At 42.0% G+C, this 23,187-nt stretch overlaps 1 protein-coding gene across 1 annotated transcript in view; it reads left to right on the forward strand.

Moving 5' to 3' along the window:
• CTNND2 (catenin delta 2) overlaps positions 1-23,187 on the forward strand; it is a 667,983-nt gene that overhangs the window by 370,840 nt on the left and 273,956 nt on the right. The window contains 2 exon segments of the mRNA XM_033064576.2: positions 9,134-9,306; positions 18,024-18,597. Coding sequence (XP_032920467.1) covers positions 9,134-9,306; positions 18,024-18,597 — 747 coding nt within the window.

A 23,187-nucleotide genomic window follows, 5' to 3' on the forward strand; every position in this document is an offset into this window, starting at 1 on the left:
TTATTAACTATCATCACTTCTTCTCTAATGTCAGATACTGTGGACACTGGCCAGTTACCATCCAAAACTCTCTCTTGTTATGCTGTTCTTTTTAAATAATCCATTCCTTTGCAAAACTGGGCAACAAATACAACTCAGCTTTAGGAGGGGCTGGCAAATGCTTACTCGGAGTACAGACACTTTAATGAACTAGCAAAAAAGTAGGTTGTAGGGCAGGAATCGATATTTTGCACTCATACTAAATGACCTGGGAGGTGAAGAAACAACTAAGTGATGAGCTTTTGGTATTTGAGATCCTTAATTAGGCATATACTAACAGTTAGGAGGTGGTTCCTCTCAATGAGATGTGAGGCACCTCAACTTATTAACTCTGTAAATGAATGCTTAAAGGACATTAAAGGAGCTTTGCCAGTGTTTTTCTTTCAACTGTTATACAAATGAGCAAAGCAGGTTGAAGAATGTGTGAAGTGATTAATTACACTAATTAAAAACACTTTATTTACACTTACTCTATAATTTATCATTACTACTTTTGTCAGTTGATCGAAGGTGAGTGAAGTGTTGTTTATAATTGGTATGGGAGCTAATTAAATGGTCGTTCGAGCACGTTTTGGTCTATTTCCTTTGTCAATTAGAACTGGCATTGTAATAGATGACTGACCAAATGGAGATGTATAGCACCACAGTAGTGCTACACTTTACTACTTACTTGGAGAAGCAAATGGGAAGTCAACTGACTTTAAATCTCAAGGAGAAGAAAAAACCCTTCTCCCTTCACTTGCCTGCTATTTTTGTTTGCAACTTCATACGAAAAACTCAGGAAACAAACATGCAATTACCTCATGGAGGGTGACTAGGTAGATGTTTCTGTTGTTTGTATTGTGATTATTTTAGCCAATTCAGAGGTAATTATTGCACAGATTTGGAATACTGAATTAATCATAGCCTTATCTTGCAATAATATAGCGCTGTATGTAACTTGTCATAATCTGATATTTATTTTATAATGGAAAACCTACCAAATAATGTATTATTGAATACTTGTTCCACAATAAATTCTGCTCTGTAGTGTAATATATCAATCCTATTTCATAATTCAGCCTTTTTATTTGTTTTGTTTGTTTGTTTTGGAGATTCACCATACTGTTGCCATAGTATTATCTTGAATTGTTAGATACTGTGAAGCTCAAATGTTTGAAGTATTCCCTAAGATACTGTGGTCTAAGAATTAGGAAATAGGAGCAACGTTTCAGATGTTTGACAGGCAGACACTAGGGATAGATTGTCAGTGATATCCACAAGAGAGCAATTTCTGTTGTTTCTTCTTGGGAGTTCCTCCTTTACAAGAAACCCACATTCATCTGACTATTTAGCTTTGTGACATAGCAATGGTGCTACAATGTGAAACAGAAAAAATATAAAGATCTCTGAGTATGTAATAGAGTTAATCCACACTCCTGGAACCTTAACTTGCTCTCCTGTAGTTTAAATATGTGTCAGAAATACTGATTGTACTTAAATCTCATCAGACTTTCCCGTGGGAAACCTTCCTTAAGAAAAAAGGGGTCCAGCAAGGCTGGACACACTTTAAGAAGGAAATCTTAATGGTGCAGGAGTAGGCCTTCCCCTATATGCCAAAAGATGAGCTGGTGGGGAAGAAGACCAGCCTGCCTGAAGATGGAGCTTTTGCTGGAACTCAAGGGGAAAAGGAGAATTTATGATCTTTGGGAGAAGAGGTAGGCAAACTCAGGAAGACTACAAAGATGTCATTTGGTTGTACAGAGAGAAAATGAGAAAGGCAAAAGCTCAGGTAGAACTCAATCTGTTAACTGCTGTGAAAGATAATAAAATGTGTTTTTATACACACATTAACAACGTGAGGAGGGCCAAGGAAAATCTCCATCCATTATTGGATTTGGGCAGGAGGGGGAACATTGTCACCAAGAATGAGGAAAGACTGAGGTATTTAATGCCTTCTTTGCCTCAATCTTTATCAGAAATACCAGCTGTCCTCAAGACAACCAGACCCGTGAACTGGTAGACAGGCACAGGGAGCAGAACAGACTTCCTGCAATGCAGGAGGAAGTTGTGAGTGGCCTCTTGTGCCACTTAGATATTACAAGGCTATATGGGGCAGGATGGGAGTCACCAGAGGGTGCTGAGGGAGCTGGCAGAAGAGCTCACCAGGCTGCTCTTCATCATTTATCATCAGTTATCATGATGGTTGACTGGGGAGATCTCAGACAACAGGAGGTTAGCAGATGTGATGCCTGTCCACGAAAAGTATTGGAAGGAGCTACAGGGCTGTCAGTCCAACCTTGGTGCTGGGGAAGATTATGGAACAGATTATTCTGAGTGTGATCACATGGCACATACCAGACAATCAAGGGATCAGGCCCAGCCACCACAGGTTTAGGAAAAGCAAGTCCCATTCAGCAACTTTATTTCCTTCTATGACCAGACAACCTGCCTTGAGGATAAGGGAAAGACTGTGGATTTAATCTACCTGGACTTCAGTAAAGGTTTTGACGCTCTCTCCTACAGCATTCTCCTGGAAAAACTGGCAGCCTATGGCTTGGACTGGTGCACTCTTTTCACTGAAAGGGTGGTTAAGCATTGGAAGAAGCTTCCCAGGAAGGTGGTGGTGTCACCATCCCTGGAAGAATTCAAGAAATGACTGGAATTGGCACTTAGTGCTGTGGTTTAGTTGACAAACTGGTGTTCAGTCAAAGGTTGGCCTCAATGATCCTGGAGGTCTTTTTCAACCTTAACAATTCTATGATTCAATCATTTATTTGTTTTTAAAACCTCACTTGTGATCAGGTAATATTACAAATATTAAAAATCTAATAGGATGAGCTTCATTGCCCCCCATCCCTAATCAGTGTCAGTATACTGCAGCAGTCTCTCAGCACTTTGAAAATGCTTAACTTCTGACACTGGTAGGCTCCTTGGAGCCCAAGTTCCTACTGGCTTTCTTTTATTAAATACTCTTTTGCTTATGACCACCATGGGCTATGATTCAGGAGAGCTCTACTACTTGTGTGGTCACTGGACAAGTTCTTACCCTCAGGTGGAAGGGAAGAAAATATTTGATGACTCACCAACTCTGATTCCCAAACAAGATTCCTGTCCTTTCAACTACTGTTTGTGCTGATGCTTATTTTTTGTAATCTCTCGCTGAAGCCTCAATCAGCATTAATGACTGTTCATCGAATCAAAATTCATTACTGTGTTGAAGCACTTTGGTCTTTGCTGGTATTGGTTTGATTTGTTGTTTTTTTTTTGCTAGAACAGTATAAAAAGGTACTGGGAAGTATCCTAGTATTTTGCTGTTCTGCCATTTAAAGTACAGTAATTTCATGACTATAAGGCGCACCCTTTTGAGTAAAATTTTGACCTGAACCCAGAAGTGTACCTTATAATCTGGTGCGCCTTATATATGGACAAAGTTCAGAAATTTGCCAACCCAGAAGTGTGAGCCGCGAGCCGCAAGGGGGGGCCGGAAGGGCCGCGGCTGCCGGGTGGAGGCAGGGCCTCGGCAAGCAACCGCGCAGGGGGAGCCTGCAGTGGATCCTCACTGCAAAAAAAAGTGCGCCTTTTAGTCCAGTGTGCCTTATATATCGGCAAAAGTTCGGAAATTTGCCAACACCCAGAGGTGCACCTTATAATCGTGAAATTACTGTATTTTGCTTGCAAATACTTGCCATTCAACAATAATTTATCAAAAAATAAATTTAAAAAAATATTCAGTTGTGATTTGTTTACTTGGTTTGTTTTTTGGTTTTTTGCCCTGAATGACATCAGAAGGAAGAGGACATGGTCTGAATAGAGCAGAAATTACAGGCAAAATATTTTATTATCAAAGAAAATATTGCTCTTGAAAATTAAAAAGACAAATGTTTTCATAATTTAATTTTTTTCCTCACTTTTGACCCAGCCATGAATGATAATAGTAGCCTGGATTCTTTGCATGACTTTGTTTCCCGTAATCAACTCTTACTGTGATGTCCTTGAATTAATAATAGTCTCATCATTTAAGACCACTCACTTCCTTAGTTTGGTTTTTAAATAGCAACATTGCACCTTATTGCTGCATCGTGTGTTGTATATTCCAAAGGAAAAGCAGTGGCCCCTGAAGGAATCCTGCCAGTGCAACCCCAGCTGTGCCATGGGGCTCACCCAGTTCCCCCTTGGCAGAAGCAGGCAGATGCTGTGGAAGCTCTCCTCTGCTGTGGTTTGTCTGGAGCTTGGAGCTCATTGAGTTTCACTGATGGCCACATGCAGTGTTCTCAATGCCAAGAATCAGCTGGTCAGTGCAATGTCAGACTGTGTTTTGTCAAATGCAGTGTGGCAGGAAGATAGCAAGTGTGGGCTTCAGTGCTACTCTCTTTAGTAAGAGAGCACTGCCTCTGCTCCTCTTCCCCATTTGGCTTGAAGTAAATATGCAAGGTACTCCCAGGTCTTCCACATCTCTTAAACTAGTAAGTTTTGAAATATAAAAAATAATAGCCGTTTAATAACCAGCATAACTGCCAGTAAGAGGGGTGAGTAATATAAATTAAGGGAAAGGGTTTCACAGAAAGCCCCCTCTCCTCACTGCCTGAATGGAAGAGTCATTTTCCTCTAACCCTGTTATGCCTGCCAGCACCTGGGCCTCCAAATCACAAAAGAAATTCCTGTTTCCCTTCTCTGATTCCTAGAAAAGTCTTCTGCTCTCCATCACTTCTGAAGTTTCTTTGTGGGTTGACTCCCTAATGTAAGCATATCATCCATCTACGTCTGTTCTCTTCTTGCCTGGTCTTCTCTGTGCTCCAGCAGCTTTCCTCCACTTAAGTGCAGTTTGTGTCTCAAAAAGACATCACCCTTTCCCTCTCCTTCCAGCTCCTTTCTGAGATGGATTACAGAGGCCAAGGTGAGCAATGTAGGGAGGCTTGCACACTGCTCTGCTCAGGGTTAAAAGGAAGAGGAAGGTATTGTCTGCAGTACCTGTCCTCCAAACTGGAGACAAGTTAGAGTTGATTGCTCTAACCCACTTCATCATTTGAAGTCAGTCCACAGCAGTGTCTCTTGCAGTATGATGGCTCTGACTTAGTTCCCTGAATTTTCACTCTTACCTCTACCATTTTAATAAAGGACGAGAGAAGAGAGTGGCACAAACTGAATCAGTGAAAAATTGGTACTATCAACCCTGAATAATCCAACATCAATATTCTTTAACAAGGAAAGTATTTTTTATGTGGTGTTGAAAACATAAGGGAGAACAGGTATTTGTATCTTCCCCATACCATCAAATACAAACCTAACACAGTACAGAATTTTAAAGCGATGCTTACTACAGATCATCGATATCTGCTATACTAAATGTTATGAAGCCTGAAGTGGTTGTTTTAAATTGAACAATTGCAGTAATTATGTCTCATTAAGGGAACCACTAAGACTGAATTGTGCTAGCAGTTAACTAGTGATTTCCAGTGCATAGCTGAAAATAGAGAATTTCCAGCTGCCTTAACTCTTCTGAAAGCAAATAAAAAACAGTTGGATGAATGCTTTCTTATACTAAAATAACAGAGTTTAAATTCTAGCCTGGAAGAAATGGTAGATTATTGCCAAGAGCCATTAGTGTACAGGACACAAACTTCTCTTCTGAGTGAGCTGCAGGCTCTTCAGAAGGTTTGGTATTACCTTCAGACTGAAATCTCAAGAATGTAAATGAGAAAAGCAATCTATCTTTTCTCCATCAGACAAGGTGGGACTGCTTGTAGTCCCTGAAAAGCGAGCTCATGTTTTTTCATGGTCACATTGATTGATCTCAAATGTATCTTCTAGTTTGTATGCTTTATTTAGGGCTCTGCTATTTACAGGTGAGCAGCCACTACTCTATTCTACAGTTGCTTGGGCTTATTTAAAATTCTAGACTTATTTAAAATATGTCTCTCTCAAATTACTTTGTAATTATTTAAATGTATCTATGTTTTAATTGTTCATTACTGCTTGTTAAGGTACAAAATAAAAACTGCTAAATAAAACCAATATTTTAGTGAACTTCAAACTATGATGTGCAAAACTTTTTACATTTTGTTTTTCAGGGGGTTGGATAAGTTTCTTTAAGTGCATGGCAGTGTTTAAACTAAATGGTGCAGGGAACCCATGTATGTGTTTCTAGCTGGCAATGTAAATCCCCTAGTGAGCCACAGTAATATGAAAGCAGCACTTGAAAGCCAGATGCAATGAAAATTTAAACATATTGCGTTCATAGCATGTGATAGTTTAATCATTATTTAAGCTTTAGAAATGTCACAGCATAATTACTTTCAGAATGAGTACAAACACTTTCATGCACAAAAATTGCTTTCTTCTTGCAACTTTTGCTTCTCATGGGGAAGTTATGCTTTTGTGAAATTTCTGAACTTGATCTTGTTCATTGCTTGATCACAGAAAAATACTCAGTGAAAATTCAAAATCCAAAAGATTGAAATAAACCCTACAGATCTTTTTAGAACTAAGCATGTATTTTCTTTATGCTCTTAAAATAAAAAATACATCTGTGAAAGTATTTCTTTCATTAAAGAACAAATTTTGCAACAAAACCAGTTAAATGGAAAATGCTAAATAAACCCTATTTGCAGAGCCAGGGAATGGAAAGTAGCAAAGGCTGGATTTATAAACACCCATAGAGGATTAAATTCAGCTCTCCTGTGGATGTGATACATTTTTACTGGCCTCACAGCATACATGGAGCTCTACCTCCTTCTGTACTTGTAAGGAAAATACAGGGTCCAGAACTTACTTGACTTCTCAGTATAAATTGTGTTGATATTTAAAACAGTGTCATAATCCCAGTCTACATTTAGATGCAAACATTTCCTCTTTACATGGCCTACTATGATTTGTTTATAATACGAGTGGTTCAGGTTGGATTTGGAAAATAGCAGTTATAATGTTTCTGCCATTTCTGAGAAATAGGCTAGAGGAAAAAATACTCTCTGTGTAATTCGGGGGTGGGGTTGTTTGCACATTTTCTAAGTGGGAATCTTTTTGGAACAGCTTTACATCCTCATAGCAAACACTTAAAGGTCATAAAAACTGCCTTTGTATCAGCAATGCACTGGAAGTTATTTCTGGTAAATTCATTGGAATTTTTTCATTGTAAGTCTGTTTAAAACTGAACTTATCACAAGTTCTGTAGGAGCAAAATCACTGTAATCATTTCACATCTCTTAAGGCTTGTGTTGCCTTTGTGCTCTTGTGAGCTTGTTAGGGGTAACCACAAGATGGACCTGCCATCCCTGAGGAGCCACTGAGTATGCTATAAATGGCTGTTGGGTAGAAGGTAGCCTATGCAATGGCCAAAGTATAACCCTTCTTCCTCCTCTTGCCTGGGCTCACACACTGAGACACACTAATATGAAGACATGACAGAGGATTAAGTGTGTGTTCTTTAATGTAGCTCTCTGTGTATCATAGAATCATAGAACAACAGAATGGTTTGGGTCAGAAAGAACCTTTATGATCATCTAGTTCAACCCCCAGCCATGGAGTGGGACATCTTCAACTAGACCGAGTTGCTCAGAGCTCCATCCCACCTGGCCTTGAACACATCCAGGGATGGGTTATCCACAGCTTCTTTCGGCAACTTGTGCCATTGCCTCACCACCACAGGGAAAAGTTTCTTCCTAACAGCTAATCTAAAGCTACTCCGTCAATGTGAAAACATTTATAAAAAGTTTTTCTCCATCTTTCTTAAAGGTTCCCTTCAGGTGCTGGAAGGCCACAATTAGGTCACCCTGAAGCCTTTACTTTACCAGACTGAAACAATCCCAGTTCTCTTAGCCTTTTATCATAGGAGAGGTGCTCCATCTAACTTAGTGACCCTCCTCTGGACTTGCTCCAACAAATGTTCTTCCTGTGCTGGGGGCCCCAGAGCTGGATGCAGCACTGCAGGTGGGATCTCACCAGAGCAAAGCAGAGCAGCGCAGAGGCACAGAATCCCCTCCTTCGCCTGCTGCCCACGCTGCTTTGGATGCAGCCCAGGACATGTTTGGTTTCTGGGCTGTGAGTGCACATGGCTGGGTCATGTCCAGCCATTCCAGTACCCCTAAGTCCTTCTGTGCAGGGCTGCTCTGATCTGTTCATCCCCAGCCTGTGCTGATACCAGGGATTGCCCTGACCCAGGAGCAGCACTTGGTCTTGTTAAACCTCATGAGATCCCCAGGCAGCCACTTCTCAAGTTTGTCCAGGTCCCTCTGGATGGCATCCCATCCTTCACGTGTGACAACTGCACCACTCAGCTTGGTGTCATCTGCAAATTTGCTGCAGGTGCAGTTGATTCCTGTGTGGAAAAACTGGGAAATTTGCTATGTGCTTGTGGGAAGCTAAATCACTTGTATGTGAATCTAATGAAATTAGGACATGTTTTAGTTTCACAGAACTACTTAATAAATGTGGAAAGTGCCAGTGTTCGTGGTCCTGACATGCCCTTCAGTCTGGCAGCCCAAGTTTAGGCTTGCTGCCTGTACTTGGCTCTGCTGCTGTGCAGTGCTGTGGTGGGGAAGATAAGATAGCTGAAAAATAGTTGTCAAAGATTCACTGAGATCAGGGTGTGTCCTGCATGATGAGAAGAGCAATTAATATTTTAAAGGCTGCCATCCATCCCTACAGGCAACAAAGTATTACATCACTCTGTGTACAGGACAGTGGCAGTAATCAATAGATCTAATGTGCTGCGGGCTCAGGGAGGGACAAGTTAGCATTTCCCAGGCAGAGTGATTGGCTATAATTAAGAGAAATAAACAAGGCTTATCCTTAGGGGGAAAAAAAACCCTCATCAACTATTCTGAGTTGAAAAGCAGGAGTTCTTTATCAAATAGTATGGTTGGATTTGTTCAGGCATAGAATTTCTTCACCAGTCAAAACCATACATTTTTTGCAAAGAAAGCTATGTGATCTCTTGCTTGAACATGATGACTGAGTGGTAAGAAAACAAAATAATGCATATATTTTTATTACTGAAAAGTCAAATTCTGAAAATATGAAGCCAGATCCACCTGCTAATTTCAAGACTCACTTGACAGATAAAACCGGTGTTCTTTCACTAATGCTTTCTGACTGCTCTCAAATCCTGTCCCCACAGGGCCTAGCCTCCTCTCCCAGAGTGCACTCCAGCTCAATTCCAAACCTGAAGGATCCTTCCAGTACTCAGCCAGCTACCACAGCAACCAGACCCTGGCCCTGGGTGAAACAGCATCTGCCCAGCTCCCATCCCGCAGCAGTCAGGCCAGAGGTGCCATCCAGAGCTACAGCCAGGTATGTGTCCTAAGCAATCATGGTCTCTTACACCTGAAATTGTGTGGAGTAGCTCCCAGGAAAGAGCTGTTCGGTGCTTCCCACACCTAAAATTCTGCCTTTACTTTCTGTCTTGTTCAACACACCTGCAGCAGGGTGGAGTTACATCTTGATTTTTGTAAATCTCTGGTAGGTTGACTTGCATAGTAATAAAGTAATCCTGGTTAACAAGGAGATCTGAATGCCAGATTTACTTACTTGCTTGCATATATATTTTGGTAATAGCATGTTCAAGCATTTTCAAAACAAATTTCTGTGACTGTGGTGATTAGGAGTCCATCCTAAAGTCTAGGACCTGCCAGCACTGGTCTGAGCACATTACTGAAAGCAGGAAATGCCAAGAAACAGAAACAAAGCCAGGTTGACACCAGATGTGAAACCTGCTTGGGATACCATGGTGCTATGGCCTCATCCCAAGTGTAGGTAACATTTTTTCCACCGCATATTGTAGGAAAGTCGCCTCTACATTTGAAACATTTTGAAAGATTGTCTCAGATACTAATGAAATCTTTGTAAATCCCTCTGCCTGTCTAAACCATCCCTCCTGGCTCTGACATGCAATCCTCTCACCTTCTGTGTTTTTCGCTGTGGCATCAAAGCCTCTCAGTAGAAAGTTAAGCTTCAGTTTATACAAAAATTTCAAGAAGCGTTCATGCCTTTGTACATAAACAAAGTCTAACTGTGTTGTGTTGGTCAGCACAGGTTATTTTCTCTGTTTAGATGCTAACCATCCTAGCAAAGCAAATCATCTCAGTATGATATCAGGACATTGTGCAGTTCAGGATTCTGTAAAAAAGAGTAGTTATTTGAATTTCAAAGTCTTAAATTGTTACGAGATTTCAAGTATTAGAGTCATTGCAGAGTTTGTGGGATACTGAGAGACACACAATATTCTATTCTCTCAATTTGCTCAGAAAAACTCCCTATTCTCCAAGACTGAAAATGAAATAAAAGCACAGTTAAATTAAATTTCATGTTGGGTAGGTACTTTTTGTTTTTTTCTATAGACTCTTTTACACTGAAAAAGACCAGATCTCTAAGACCAGAGTCCAAATATTAATCCAGCACTGGCCATGAGTGAATCATGTCCCAGACTGTCACATCTGCATGTCTTCTAAATACCCTCAGGGATGGTGACTTGATAATCCTTTCAGTCAAAAAAATTCTTCCTGATGTCCAGCCTGAACCTCACCTGGTGCAGCTGGAAGCCATTTCCTCTTCTCCCGTTGTTGGTTGCCTGGGAGCAGAGAACAACCTCCACTTGGGTACAGCCTCCTTTCTGGAAGTTGTAGAGGGCAATAAAGTCTCCCCTGAGCCTCCACGCTAAACAACTCCAGCTCCCTCAGCTGCTCCTCACAGGACTTGTGCTCCTTCAGATTCTTCACCAGGTCTACTGTCCTCTGGACATGCTACAGCACCTCAATGTCTTGCACTGAGAGATTCAAAACTGGACACATTATTTGAGGTGTGGCCTCATCAGTGCAGAGTGCAGGATGATCACTGCTCTGGTCCTGCTGGTCAGTCTATTGCTGGTCCAGGCCAGGATGCCACTGGCCACCTGGACACACTCCTGGATCATGTTCAGCCAGCTGTCAACCAGCACCCCAGGTCCTTTTCCACTGGGCAGCTTCCCCCAGCCTGTAGAGCTACATGAGGCTGTTGTGGCCAAAGTGCAGGACCTGGCACTTCACCTTGTTGAACCTCATGCAGCTGGCCTCAGCACATGCATCCAGCCTGTCCAGATCCCTCTGCAGAACCTGCCTACCCTCCAGCAGATTAACGTTCCCAGGCAGCTTGGTTTTTTTCTGCAAACGGATTGAGGGTGCACTCCATTCCCTTGTCCAGGTCATTGATAAAGATATTAAACAACACACATCTCTGGGGAATTCCACCAACTTGATGCAACCTTTCACCACCATTCCCTAGGCCTGGTCACCCAGGCAGTTTTTTACCTAGTGAAAAGTGCCCCTAGCCATGCCATGGGCTGCCAGTTTCTCCAGGTGAATCTTATGGAAAAGAATGTGATCTGGAGTTGTGCTTTTTAAAAAGCATCATACCCTGGGAGTTAGCCTGAAAGACTGTGATGCAGTCTTTAAGGAGGCTGGAAAAATAAGAAGATGGAAATGGAGCAGGTTATGAGAGCAACAGAGACAAAGCAGAAGTGAGAGGGAAAGGTGAAAGGATATTTACAAAAAAAAAAAAAGGCAGAAAGGAAAATGGTGAGGTTTTGTAGATGTTAGGTATACCAGTAATATAAATTTTATTATATTCATTGATAGAAGAAGATGAATTTATGGAGGGGGAAAAATAATGATCTAGATTTTTTTCACTGAAATTACACTGATCAGACACTGCTTAGATCTGAAAAGCTCTCATGAACCATCAACTTCAGAGAACTGATTTCCTTCAGAAAGGTAATTACTAAGTTAGAAAGACAACATTTCCAATCCTTTGTTTTTCTTGGTTTGACAGGACAGAAAATAGATCTTATTTTTACTTTCCTCCACATTGTAGGGTAGATATTCCAGCAGGAAAATGGCTCAGAAAACTTAATAATTTTTCATACCATGATGCTGCAAAAGATGCCTGACAACTTCAGATGAATGAAAATATATGTTGAAAATACTAACAAACTGCCTTATAAACTATGAATTAATACCATTAAAAGTATATAAAAGAGGTTTTAGAAGAGGTTAACAGGATGAGGAAAATTCAAAAGTCAAAATTTAAAAATTCTGAATATGACCATTGCTGATCCTATAATTACAGGGAAGAAATGTCAATCCTAAGAATTGTTTTGCTATACTTATTTATAATTAAAATAAGCCTCAGGAGCTGAAGCTTCTCAGATTGGGATAATTTCCTTTGGTATTTGTGTGCAAGGAATATAGCTATCTCTCAACATGAATGATAGTCCAAATGCTTGCAAAATAAATGTAAATAGTCCCAAGGCCAGCTGTGACAGCAAGAACTATTTGTGAAAATGCAATTGTATAAAAAAGAGAAACTAATTAGTCTTGGGACTTCCTGTATAGTGTTGCAAAGTGCAATCTAACATTTTTGTCAACTTGGTGGAGTTCATTAGAGAGTGGAGATCATGGAGTTTTTCCAGTGCTTTGCCTACTTTAGAACACAAAACTTTTATCTTCTAAATACAACTGGGATAGGATTTCTTAGCAAAAACTACTCCTCTGGCAGGGAATTACTCTGCTTCCCTACTGATAATTGCTTTCCAAACTTAGTGTCCAACCAGGTTTAGTGCAACCTCGAGAATGATCATCTTACGTTGCAGAGATAAAACACAGCATATACTAAAAAGAGTAGTTTTCCACATGCTCTGCCATGCAAGGGGACAGGAAAGGAAGTTTACATTCTGGATGAGGACTTGTTTAGCTGTTGGTAATGCTGCAGTCTTTTTAAAGGCTGTGGCAGCAACACAGGTAGATTCCTACTGTGTGTTATCCTGTGTACCTGATCCTTTTAGACTGAATAACCTCGCACAGAATTGGAAAAACTTAAAAACAAAAAAGTAAATGGAAATTAAAGGTGATTTAAAAGTCCTGAAAACCCATTTTACAGTTAGTGTTCCAACTTGCCTCCTTTTTCCTATAAACAAGTCACAAGTTAGTCATTCACCAGACCACCACACCTCACTAGCAAATGAGTGTTAGAATGCATTGCTTTTAAGCAGAAAACTGTATACTTGCCACAAGGTAACAGGCTGCTTGATAACCTACCCAGACAAAAACTAAAATAAAGGTTTCCCTTCTGGTAGGTATGGCCTGTGACGATATGTTTAAATCTAGATTCCAAATATAGATGTAAGAATTTTTCTGTCATAAAGGAAACAAGATGAAATCCTAAGGTAGATTACTCTTATTACAGCACGCGGGAAACAATTCACTAGTAGAGATTATGGCAGAGGAAATCTGCAATGGTGCTTTGATTCTACCATAGGTAATGACTGTAGATTCCACAGCTGCTTTAAAAACAGAGATGGACCATCTCTGGACACTGGAAAGATCTCACACAATTCTGTTCATGGATATAGAACACTACCAACCAACCTTCATCTATATGTATGACCTTTGAGAGCAGGAACAGGTAGGCTGACAAATTTTCCTAATAGTGTTAGAATTTTGGAATGGAACAATGGAACAAAATCAGGAGAAAGAGGTGGAATAGGCCATATTTAAGGGATCCAGAGGTATAGTCTGGCATCTGTTGTTGTATAAGAACATTTGAACATAGGCAGCATCCTCCTAGTCAGGTCAGGAACTTATAAGCAACGTTAAAGCAGTCCTGCAGAAGAAAGGCCTTTCTATAGGTCCTTCCCAAAGACTGAAGGGTGCATCCCAAGACTAGAGAATGTCATGCAATTTCCATACCCTCTTCTACCCTTTGTAAGAGTGTTGATAGAGGCATCGGACCGCAGTAGAGTGATGCCTTGACTGAAGCCTTATGGAAGGTTCTTTGGGCTGACAGGAAAAAAGTAGCCCTCAACAGACGGGGAAGTCTAGCAGTCTCTGAAAAAGCTCAGAGCATCACTGAGACTGCAAAACTGAGCCTGGACTCATGGAATGTCTCTAGAAAACCCTAGTGAGGAAGTTTTCTGCCTAAAGCTACCAACACACACCACTATTTAAAAGCCATAGGGGCCTAGAGGGAGGTTTTCCACACAATTTGGAAAATCCTCCCTAAAATCAAGAGAAAGGGTCTTCTAATGAACCACAGTGTACTGTATATGACTATGTTAGTATTCAGAAGGTGTGACCTTGTTTGAAATCTTAAGGGCAAAGAGATCCAGAGAGCAAAATGGGCTGAAAACTGGTGCTCGCATGAACTAAAGTTCATCCAGACCTAAGATGGGCACACAGACATATTCAAACCCCTGGGAGCAATCTCCAAGAATCAATATACTGATTCGTAATTAGCAGCTGACCCCAAAGTTTCACATAAAGTTGTCTAGCCATTTTGTAATTCCTTATCCATGAAAAATGTTCTGCAGAATAATTAAGTCAATACAGTTATTTGCCCTCTTAATTCTACTCTATAAAGCAGAAATCTTACGTTGCAGTCTTTCATTTACTCTTTCTTGGTTAAAGTTCCAATTTAAATTATCAATTGGATTGTAAAAAACAAACAAACAAAAAAACCCAATAACAAAAAATTCCTGCACAAGAACAACAAAAAACAACAACAAACAAGAAAAAACAAAACAAAACAAAAAACCAACCCCCAAAAAACTTAATTTCCTGGAATTCAGAGCATTAAATGTTTGAATGAACAGGCAAACAACAGTTAGAATGTTCTCTAGTTTCCTACAACCTAACTGGATATCACAAATAATTTTCTGTATGAAGCTCTAAAGACACTGTTTTGGATCAGTAGAAAAGGATCTTAGTAACATTGAATGGGAAAGAAAATATTTTTATAGCTGCGTTAATTTCTCATGCCTTTTTTTTTTTTTTTCACACATTCCAGCTTCTAAAAAGGATATACCAGAATCCATATATTGAATCCAAATAAGCAAGGCTACTTTTTGTTGGGATGCCAGGGAAATTAAAACCCTGTGTCTTGGAATAGATATTCATAGGGCTGAAGTAAGGAAGTCCATGATTTTTATTCACATCTATGAAATAGACTGATGGTAGAGAATATAATTACTGAGAATCAAATATGCTCTTAGTTTATTAGCTAAAAAAAAAAGAGAAAAATGCCATTGTAATTCATTCTTCTGTATGAAGTATGTCACATTGCAGCATGAACAATGATGTGTCTTTATGTCTGTCTTAAGCCACAGACAGGGAGAAACACAATGAAAAACTAAACCACATTTTCTCTCTGAAAACGTGTGGAGAATGTTACTGCACACTTGGCCCTCTGAAAAAAACTAAGAACCTCATGGTACATTTAAGACAGGTCTGAGATTAGTCACATCCTAGAAAATACTGCATGCTAATGTTTTCATTGCAATCTGTTCATCCATAAGTTCTTTCCTTCACAGAGCAAATGCGTAGCTTTTTAGGAAGTGCTATACAATGCATTTTTAATTAAGTATTTAATTATTGTGTCCCACCGCTACACCTTGTTTCCTATAACAAATCATCATGAAATAGGATTTTTAGGGTTTTTTTGAATTAGTGCTTACAGAATGCCTGTAGCTTTATAGAGATTTATTAGGAATATGGGATAATATTGGTTTACTTGAAATTAATTAGTCTAAATCCTTGACACATGAAGCAGTGCAGAAGTAGATTAGAAAAAGAAATTTTGTATATGATGACAGTGCTTGCCTAAAACCATTAGGATCAACAGCAAACTGTTAAAGTTACCAGTGTGTTGAAGGAGTAACTGGTGCACTGGTAACATTGCAGAAGACAGTGTTTAGTACAATATTACTATTATGCCACTTAACAGTCCAAACAGTAAAATTTATTAACAAATATCAATTGATAATGCAGCTAGTTTGAATGACATTTTGTTGTGTGCAAAATTTGTTCTGCCCATGTTGTCTTAAACCATGCCAGCCTGTTTTTGTTTAATGAAAGTTGTTACCATATAGTCTAAACCTTGAAAATGAAAACTGTACTTCTGTCAAATACATTATTGGACAGTCAGCTGAAGATTAGTCCTTCTTTCCAGTTTAAAGCATATAGGGTAAGTAGCTCAGCATGAAAGTAGCTTTTAAAAGTTCACTGATGTTCCCACAGTTTTCCTTCCTGGTTTTTGTTAGGAGCCTTTCAAATGAGCAACTTGAGCTTGTTGATCATTTATGAAAATGTCAAGGTTTGTCATTGAAGCTGTGGTGTTTGTTAACTCACTGCTGCAATCTGAACAGTCCAGCTCAAAAGAGAGCAGCTACTTCCATCTGTGAGCCCTTGCTCACCTGGCAGTCACCACACAGAGCACCTGGAGGGGAACAATTTACATTTCATTTATGTGCAAAGCCATTGCTCTGTGAGGTGCAAAACCTCTCCAAGCCAGGGAGGTTTGCATCTGGCAGTGCTCTCTTGAGAAGCCTGAACAATGTCAGTGCTGGTAGCTTCTTCCACGCTACTGACAACTGGGAGCAAAGCTCCAGGAGGAGCTTTTCCAAAGCCATGTTTCTTGTCTCTATCTAGGAAAATACATACTCTTCCCCCAGATACAAAGCATTTAAGATGAGGGGTAGGCTCCAAAAGTAAAAACAAAGACAGAAACATTTCCAGTGGGCACAAACAGGAAGAAGTACAGATTTCTGGCATTTTGAATCTTGTTTATTTTTTGCTCCAGTTAGTTATGTTGTCCTCAGCTCCTGACCAAACTCTTTATTGAATATCTTAGTGCAAATGAATTTCATACCTGGAACATGTTGCTTTTGCCCACTTGTTTTCTTTTTTTTTTTTTTTTTTTGTAGGATGCTACTGAAAAACCACATTGCTATTCAATGTATAACAATGCTGCTGTTGGCATTCACACCTCTTCGAATTGTGTCACAAAATTCATTATTCACATTTTAAAGCTTCTGGCTAAAGGAAATCAGTAGCTGAGAGGTGTGTGTGTGTTTGGGCAAAGCACCGGTCAGACTATGCTGTCAACTCCGAGGATCCAGAACACTTTCTGAGGTTTCAAGTAAATCCCCTGCATAACCAGAAAAAAAATAGTATCTGAATCCAACAGTGCATCTTCCCATAGAGTACTGAGCTCTCACTCACTGCAGGGTGCAGTTATAAGAGGATTTTAATGTTACCAGACTCACAGAGCCTAAAGATCCCCAGTTGAAAAAAAAAAAAAAAAAAAAGGCAGGGGAGCCGCCTGTGTGTGAGGGCGAGCTCCATCCTCTGCGGTTTCCGAAGCGGCTCAGGCACAGAACCGAAATTTCTCATAGGCAGCATCTCAGAGGATTTTCTCTCGCTCCCTCTTCCCAGCCCCCCTCAATTACTGGTCTTAGAGGGGACTCAGCGCTGGTCGGTGCAGGGAGCTCTCTCCCTCCTTCCCTATGCAATTCCCTGCTGGATGCGGCCCAGGGAAGCGCTCGGCCCCGGCAGCTCCTCCCGTACCCCCCGCCCCTTGGTGCCGCGTAACTAAGTACGAGGCGGCTCTCCGTGCTGCCGGGGGGCCTTGGCGTGCACCGGCCCGGGCTTCCCCTCCCTCCGCCCCTTCACAGAGGCCGGGGCCGTGGGGCGCAGCGAGCTCTTGACGCGGTGCTGCTTCTCGCAGGGACATAGATTGCTGGCAACCGAGGAAAGTTACTCGATTAAAGGCTTTTCCGAGGCTTCGGCCGCTCTTCTCTAATGTATGCAGAATAAAGGGGCGCGGGTGTATGTATCTGTGTATGTGTACGTACGTAAGTATTTGAGCGGGGGCTAAACCCTGCCTGGTTTAGGGGTCAGCAGGTGAGCGCGTTGCGGAGCCGGAGCCCCGGAGCGCTGTGCCCCACGGCCGGGTGCCGGCTTCAGCCGTCGGGAGGAGTTTCGACGGCTCTCGGCCCGAGCCGGCGGCTGTTTTTTCCCTGAAAATGCTTTAGCAGATTACCGACTCCCGTAATCCCGCGGGCGCCGGCCTGGTTTGAGGTCAGAGAGGGGGCTGCGTGCGGCCGGGGGGCTGCTCCGGCCGGCGGGCCCGCACCGCCCCGCGCAGGGCCGGGGGAGCCGGGCGCCCGCTGCCGCTGACGCCTCTGCCTTTCCTTCCCGCAGCAGGGCCCGGGGGGCCGCGGCGCCCACCCGGGCGGCCCGGAGCCGCCGCCGCCGCCGCCGCCCGCCGCCCCGCAGCCGCGGGAGCCCTTCGCGCCCAGCCACGGCAGCGCCTTCCACCTGCCCGAGCCCCAGCACGCCGCCGCGCTCTACTACGCCAGCTCCACGCTGCCAGCGCAGCGGGTGAGCTCCCCGCTGCCCGCCCAGCCCGGCGGCTCCCCCACCAAGCTGCCGCGGGCCGGCTCCGCCGCCGAGGGCGCCGCCTACGCCACCGCGCAGCGCCTCTCCTCCCCGAAGCAGTCCCCCAGCCGCCTGGCCAAGTCCTACAGCACCAGCTCGCCCATCAACATCGTCGTCTCCTCGGCGGGACTGTCGCCGTCCCCCATCCGAGTGACCTCCCCGCCCACCGTCCAGTCTAACATTTCCTCCTCTCCTATCCACCAGTTAAGCTCCACCATCGGCACTTACGCCACCCTGTCGCCTACCAAGCGGCTGGTTCACGCTGCCGATCAGTACAGCAAGCACTCCCAGGAGCTGTACGCCACCGCCACCCTGCAGAGACCCGGCTCCCTCGCAGGTAAAACAGCGGCCGGCAGCGCCTCGGGTCCGCGGCTGCGGCGGGGGACGGGGCTGCGCGGGGCCGCCGCGCCCGCGGAGGGAGGCGGCGAGGGGCGAGCGACGGCGGGAGGCGGGGGGGCAGGGCCGCCGGCCGAGGACGGGAGAGGGGGAGGGAGCGGGGGGCGTTTGGCAGAAGAGCGGTACTTGGGGGAATGCGGGTGCGTTTCCTCCCGGGTCGTGCCCGGAGAGGCTGCCTGCCGCTGCTTGAGCAAAGTACCTGAGTTCTCCCGGCTCGTCCCGCCTTCTCGGCGCCGGGCAGGTGTGCGTGCTGTCGGGGGTGCGGGGCTCGCCGCGCTCTCCGCTGTGACCCGCGGTGCGGGTGGGGGCTTTGTTACTATGGCGAATCTCTTCTCTGCCGCGATCAGAACCTCTGAGCCTTTTGCAGGGAATCTCTGTTTCCCACATTTACAGGCGGCTCAGGCGTAGCTGACAAGTTTGGGGTTACTTAGCAGGAACTCGTGGTGTACTGAGTCGTGCCGAGTAAGAGGTAGCGGTGATTTGGCTCCGAGTGCTCTTTGGGGAACAGGCTGTTACAGCGGATTTCATGTCTCTGTAAACGCAGACTTTGAGCAGATCCTAGAAGTGAGATGCTGGTGCGCTGTTCTCCAAACCATCTCTTTGCTAAACTGAGCATCCTTCAAGGGTGGGTTTTTTGTGTTCTCAAAATTTCCAGTTTCATTGCTATAGTAACAGCTGCTATGCGCTTATGTTCTCTTGTGTGACATAAATAGATTTGAAGATAAATAGGATACATAAAGAAGTTTGGCTGAGTTTCTCAGTCAGGTACACAAGTTTCTTACTGGAGTGAAGACCTCATCCCCCTTTCTCCTTTCACCCATCTCCCCTCCCCCACTCCAGCTGTTGTCGGCATCCTATATAATTCCAGTGTGTCTAAACACACAGATGGAATTAAGTAATAATAAAATACAGTTTTGATCTATCTCCTTGTAAGAACTATTTGCTGGATTTTTTTTCCTATTTAAAGGGCAGGGTTTTTTAAGCTTTATATTTTCATATATATACACATATACACATATATCACATCACGTTTTAATTTCAAAATGAATAAAGTGAGAGTATAATTAAATTAAGGTAAAATTCAAGATCTCAGGGTGCTTATATCAAGCCTGTTGTCAAATACTGACTCTCAGAATACTAAGTGGTTTATTAGCAATTATATTAATACAGTTTCTTCCTGCTGTAGTCCAACATACTGTTGGCCACAAATATTAAATACTTCCGTTATACAGTGGAAATTTAGAATTGCAACAGGCTTTATATTTTAGGGAGTTTTCTAACTTCATCCTGTAGCAAGAGTTTGAGTCTAAAAAGGCATGGGTGGAACTGTCAGCCTCAAAGGGGAAAAAATCAATTTAAAACTTATATACCTGTGGCTATGAGCTATTTAGTATTTGCTTGATTTTTTTTACCTTTGTTCTAGGAAAGAAGTCTTGGCTTTGGGAAGTTTCTAACTGGCACAGTATTTTTTCCTGTTTTTGGACTGTTAGCATTGGAATTTGTGATATATTGGGGGTTTGGTTTTGGTTATTTTGAAGAAGATATCTTTAAAGCATTGCAGCATCAAATCTGTGATGGTAGCTTAGTCCAAAACTTCTTTATGTAGGGGTTAAGTCTAGCATAATGACTCTGAAGTGCTACAGAAACTGTTAGTCCTGAGCTAGATCCGAGTTGAAACATGAATTTAGGGGCCTTCTTGGCCAATAATGCTTCTACAGAAATTCCTAATAGAATTTTCTGCTTTGTTTTGAGTAAAAGTTAAGGAACTGACATTCATTTTCTTGGATTGCTTTTAAATGAAAGCTTTTGATAAGATTTCTGCATCTTGCATAACCTGCATCTTTTTAAAGCCTACTGCAGAGCGTTGCCTGGTTTACTGATTTATGGCTTTGGTGAAAGAAAAGGCCTCTAGATGATACATGCATTTAGGAAATGGCTGTTGTATTTTTGTGTGGATTTTCCTATGCGAAGGAAGTAGTGACTGACCATTTGAGTTTACTGTTGAGTTTGTAAAAATTGATGAAGCAACACTAACTTTGCCAAGTGTTGGGCTGATCAGAACAAACATAACAATCTACTGGGTCACTCATCTCTTAGGGATTTGGGTTTAAGATATGTAAAAACCCTCATTGTTTTATTTTTGAAAAATCGTGTATCTTGAATAAGTATTAGGTGGCAGACCTGGAGAGAGAGTATTGCTACTTGAAAGACTCAGTGTAAGCAACAGTATGTTAGTAAATACCTTTTCTTTTTTTTCCCCACAGTAGTGACATGCCTTTCAAGTAGTCCTTGAAAGGAGCTCTATCACGTGATCCCTTCTTTTGCCAAGGTTTCTTATTGTGCGCTCCTGCCCCTTATTTTCCACTGCCATTCTTATGCATGTTCCTCCTGGCCTCCCTGCCATCCCCGAGTTACACATTTGCTAGCAATGTTAAGTGCCTGACTAATCTTCTAGACTTTCACTGGATTCTCTGAAGCCAGTGGACTACTCATAGGCTTAAAATTAGCATATGCTTTAGAGTTAGCCGGGATCAGATGTTACAGATACTACTAAAGCATTCTTAATTTCTTCGTTTTTTGTAAGTATTTTTGCTCAGAATAGATTTGGAATTTGAGCTCTAAGTATATTGTACTTTTGCAGTTTTTCAATCTTTATGTCAGAAATCAAACCCACTGAGAAGGAGCGCAAGCAATTGTATTTTGAAAAGCTAATGTTCAATAAATAGTGGTTTTGCTTCTTGTTCAAAAGATCCAAAGATAAGTTGAAGTTTTTTGGGGATTTTGAGAAAGAGAGAGAGGAGGAGGAAGAATGGAGAACAGCTGTCACATTGCACTGATTGATGGTTTGCCTGCTGTGATTAATGTGAAGTTGCACTGGCATGTATGTGTCATCAGAAGGATGATGTTATACTAAGTAATCTTTTTTTATATCTGGCAATAAAAAAAAAAATAAGTATTTGTAGTAATTACTAGAAACAAAAATAATGCATTTGTTTCAAGTATTTTTGCATGATACTGGAAATTTGTCCTGGAACTATCTTGTTTATGAATACTACTGGGTTTCAGTGTGCTAAACAAGCCAAAGTGCATCAGTGCCAGACTTAGATATTTAAAAGAGAAGATACTCAGATCATTTTTTTTTTTAAAGAGTCAAAGAAAAAGTTTCATAGATGGCCGAAAACATAATCTGTGATTTAACTGAGGAGGTGGCATTATTTATATTCATTTCCTACAAATTTGATTATGAAACAACTTGAAATTATAAAAATGGCAATTCTTAGACTTCATCCTGAATTTCAAATGAGACATGCAACAGCGTGCAATGACTCAGTTTTAACCGAGTAACCTTAGAAACGTCTTCAGAAATGGCTTTTAGTCTAGTTATATTTGAGCTGCTGCCACTGCCAAGTGTGTGTGTGTGTGTGTGTATGGGTGTGTGTGTACATGTGTATATAGTGGCTCTGGTGAGTGTACATTTGCTGTGTTTATTCTTAGTCTAACTGCTTCATTGCTATGATCTGCAGTTACAGTTTTAGTAGTTTTCTGCTCTGCACTGCTCCAAAGCATTCTACCGTCTGTTCAAGCAGCGATCCAAATCCAGAAAGTACAGTTTGTAAATACCTTCTTGCAGCTTCCACACCTGGACTGAGCTTCAGAGTGTTGCTGGGAGTCAGACTCACCACAGCAACCCATTTTGCCTGAAAGGAGAAGTGTGTATGACAGCAGGCAGCAGAAACATGGGGAAACTTTCAGGAGGCCGGTCATGGCACAGGTGGCCACTCTTCATGCTCTTCTGAAGCATCTCCTGCTGGGCAGAATCAGACAGACAGTACCAGAGGAGTACTGAGTTTATTTAGGAGCAAAAAGAAAGGAGGCAAAGTGTGGTGTTTAGGTTGTTTGTGCCACTGATTATGTGGCAGGGGACAGCCCCAACGTTACAAAGCCACTCCTGCCTCTTCATCCATGTTTAGGGAAGACTAGGGACATGTGAAGCAATGGAAAATAGTTTTATGTATTGCCTTATTACAAAAACCTGAAAGAATAATAATCCTGCTTCAAGACTGCACCATGTTTCATAAGCTGTACTAAAAGATTAAGTTTAAGAAATGAGTGTTGGTGTGAATCATTTGATATAATGTTAGATGGAAAGAATATTACACAGCTATCTTTCATATAGTGGTGACACATTCCACTGAAACAAGAGCTGCAGCATCCCTTTAGACAGACCTGCTACCAGTGTTAAAAACTTCAGTGCTCATCCTGGTGTTTACAATCTTCTTTCAAGTCCCTGTAAAATCAAGATGGAAAAGAATTTTTGCTTCCTGGGTAAGATTGTTGGTATGCAAGTGAAGTATTAACATTAGAATAACACCAGTTTATAAAAATGTGGCATGGGTTAATACATAAAATATGCTTTGTACTCTTTAACGAGCGAAGAGTTCTAAGTTTATCAGGGTCTTAATTGGTTCCTTCTGCTTCTTCATATGTTTTGCCTCAGTCATCTCTCTCTTTGCTGAGAACTTTACTTTAC

The sequence above is a fragment of the Catharus ustulatus genome, chromosome 1 (assembly GCF_009819885.2).
Source record: "Catharus ustulatus isolate bCatUst1 chromosome 1, bCatUst1.pri.v2, whole genome shotgun sequence".
In the NCBI taxonomy this organism is placed as follows: Eukaryota; Metazoa; Chordata; class Aves; order Passeriformes; family Turdidae; genus Catharus; species Catharus ustulatus.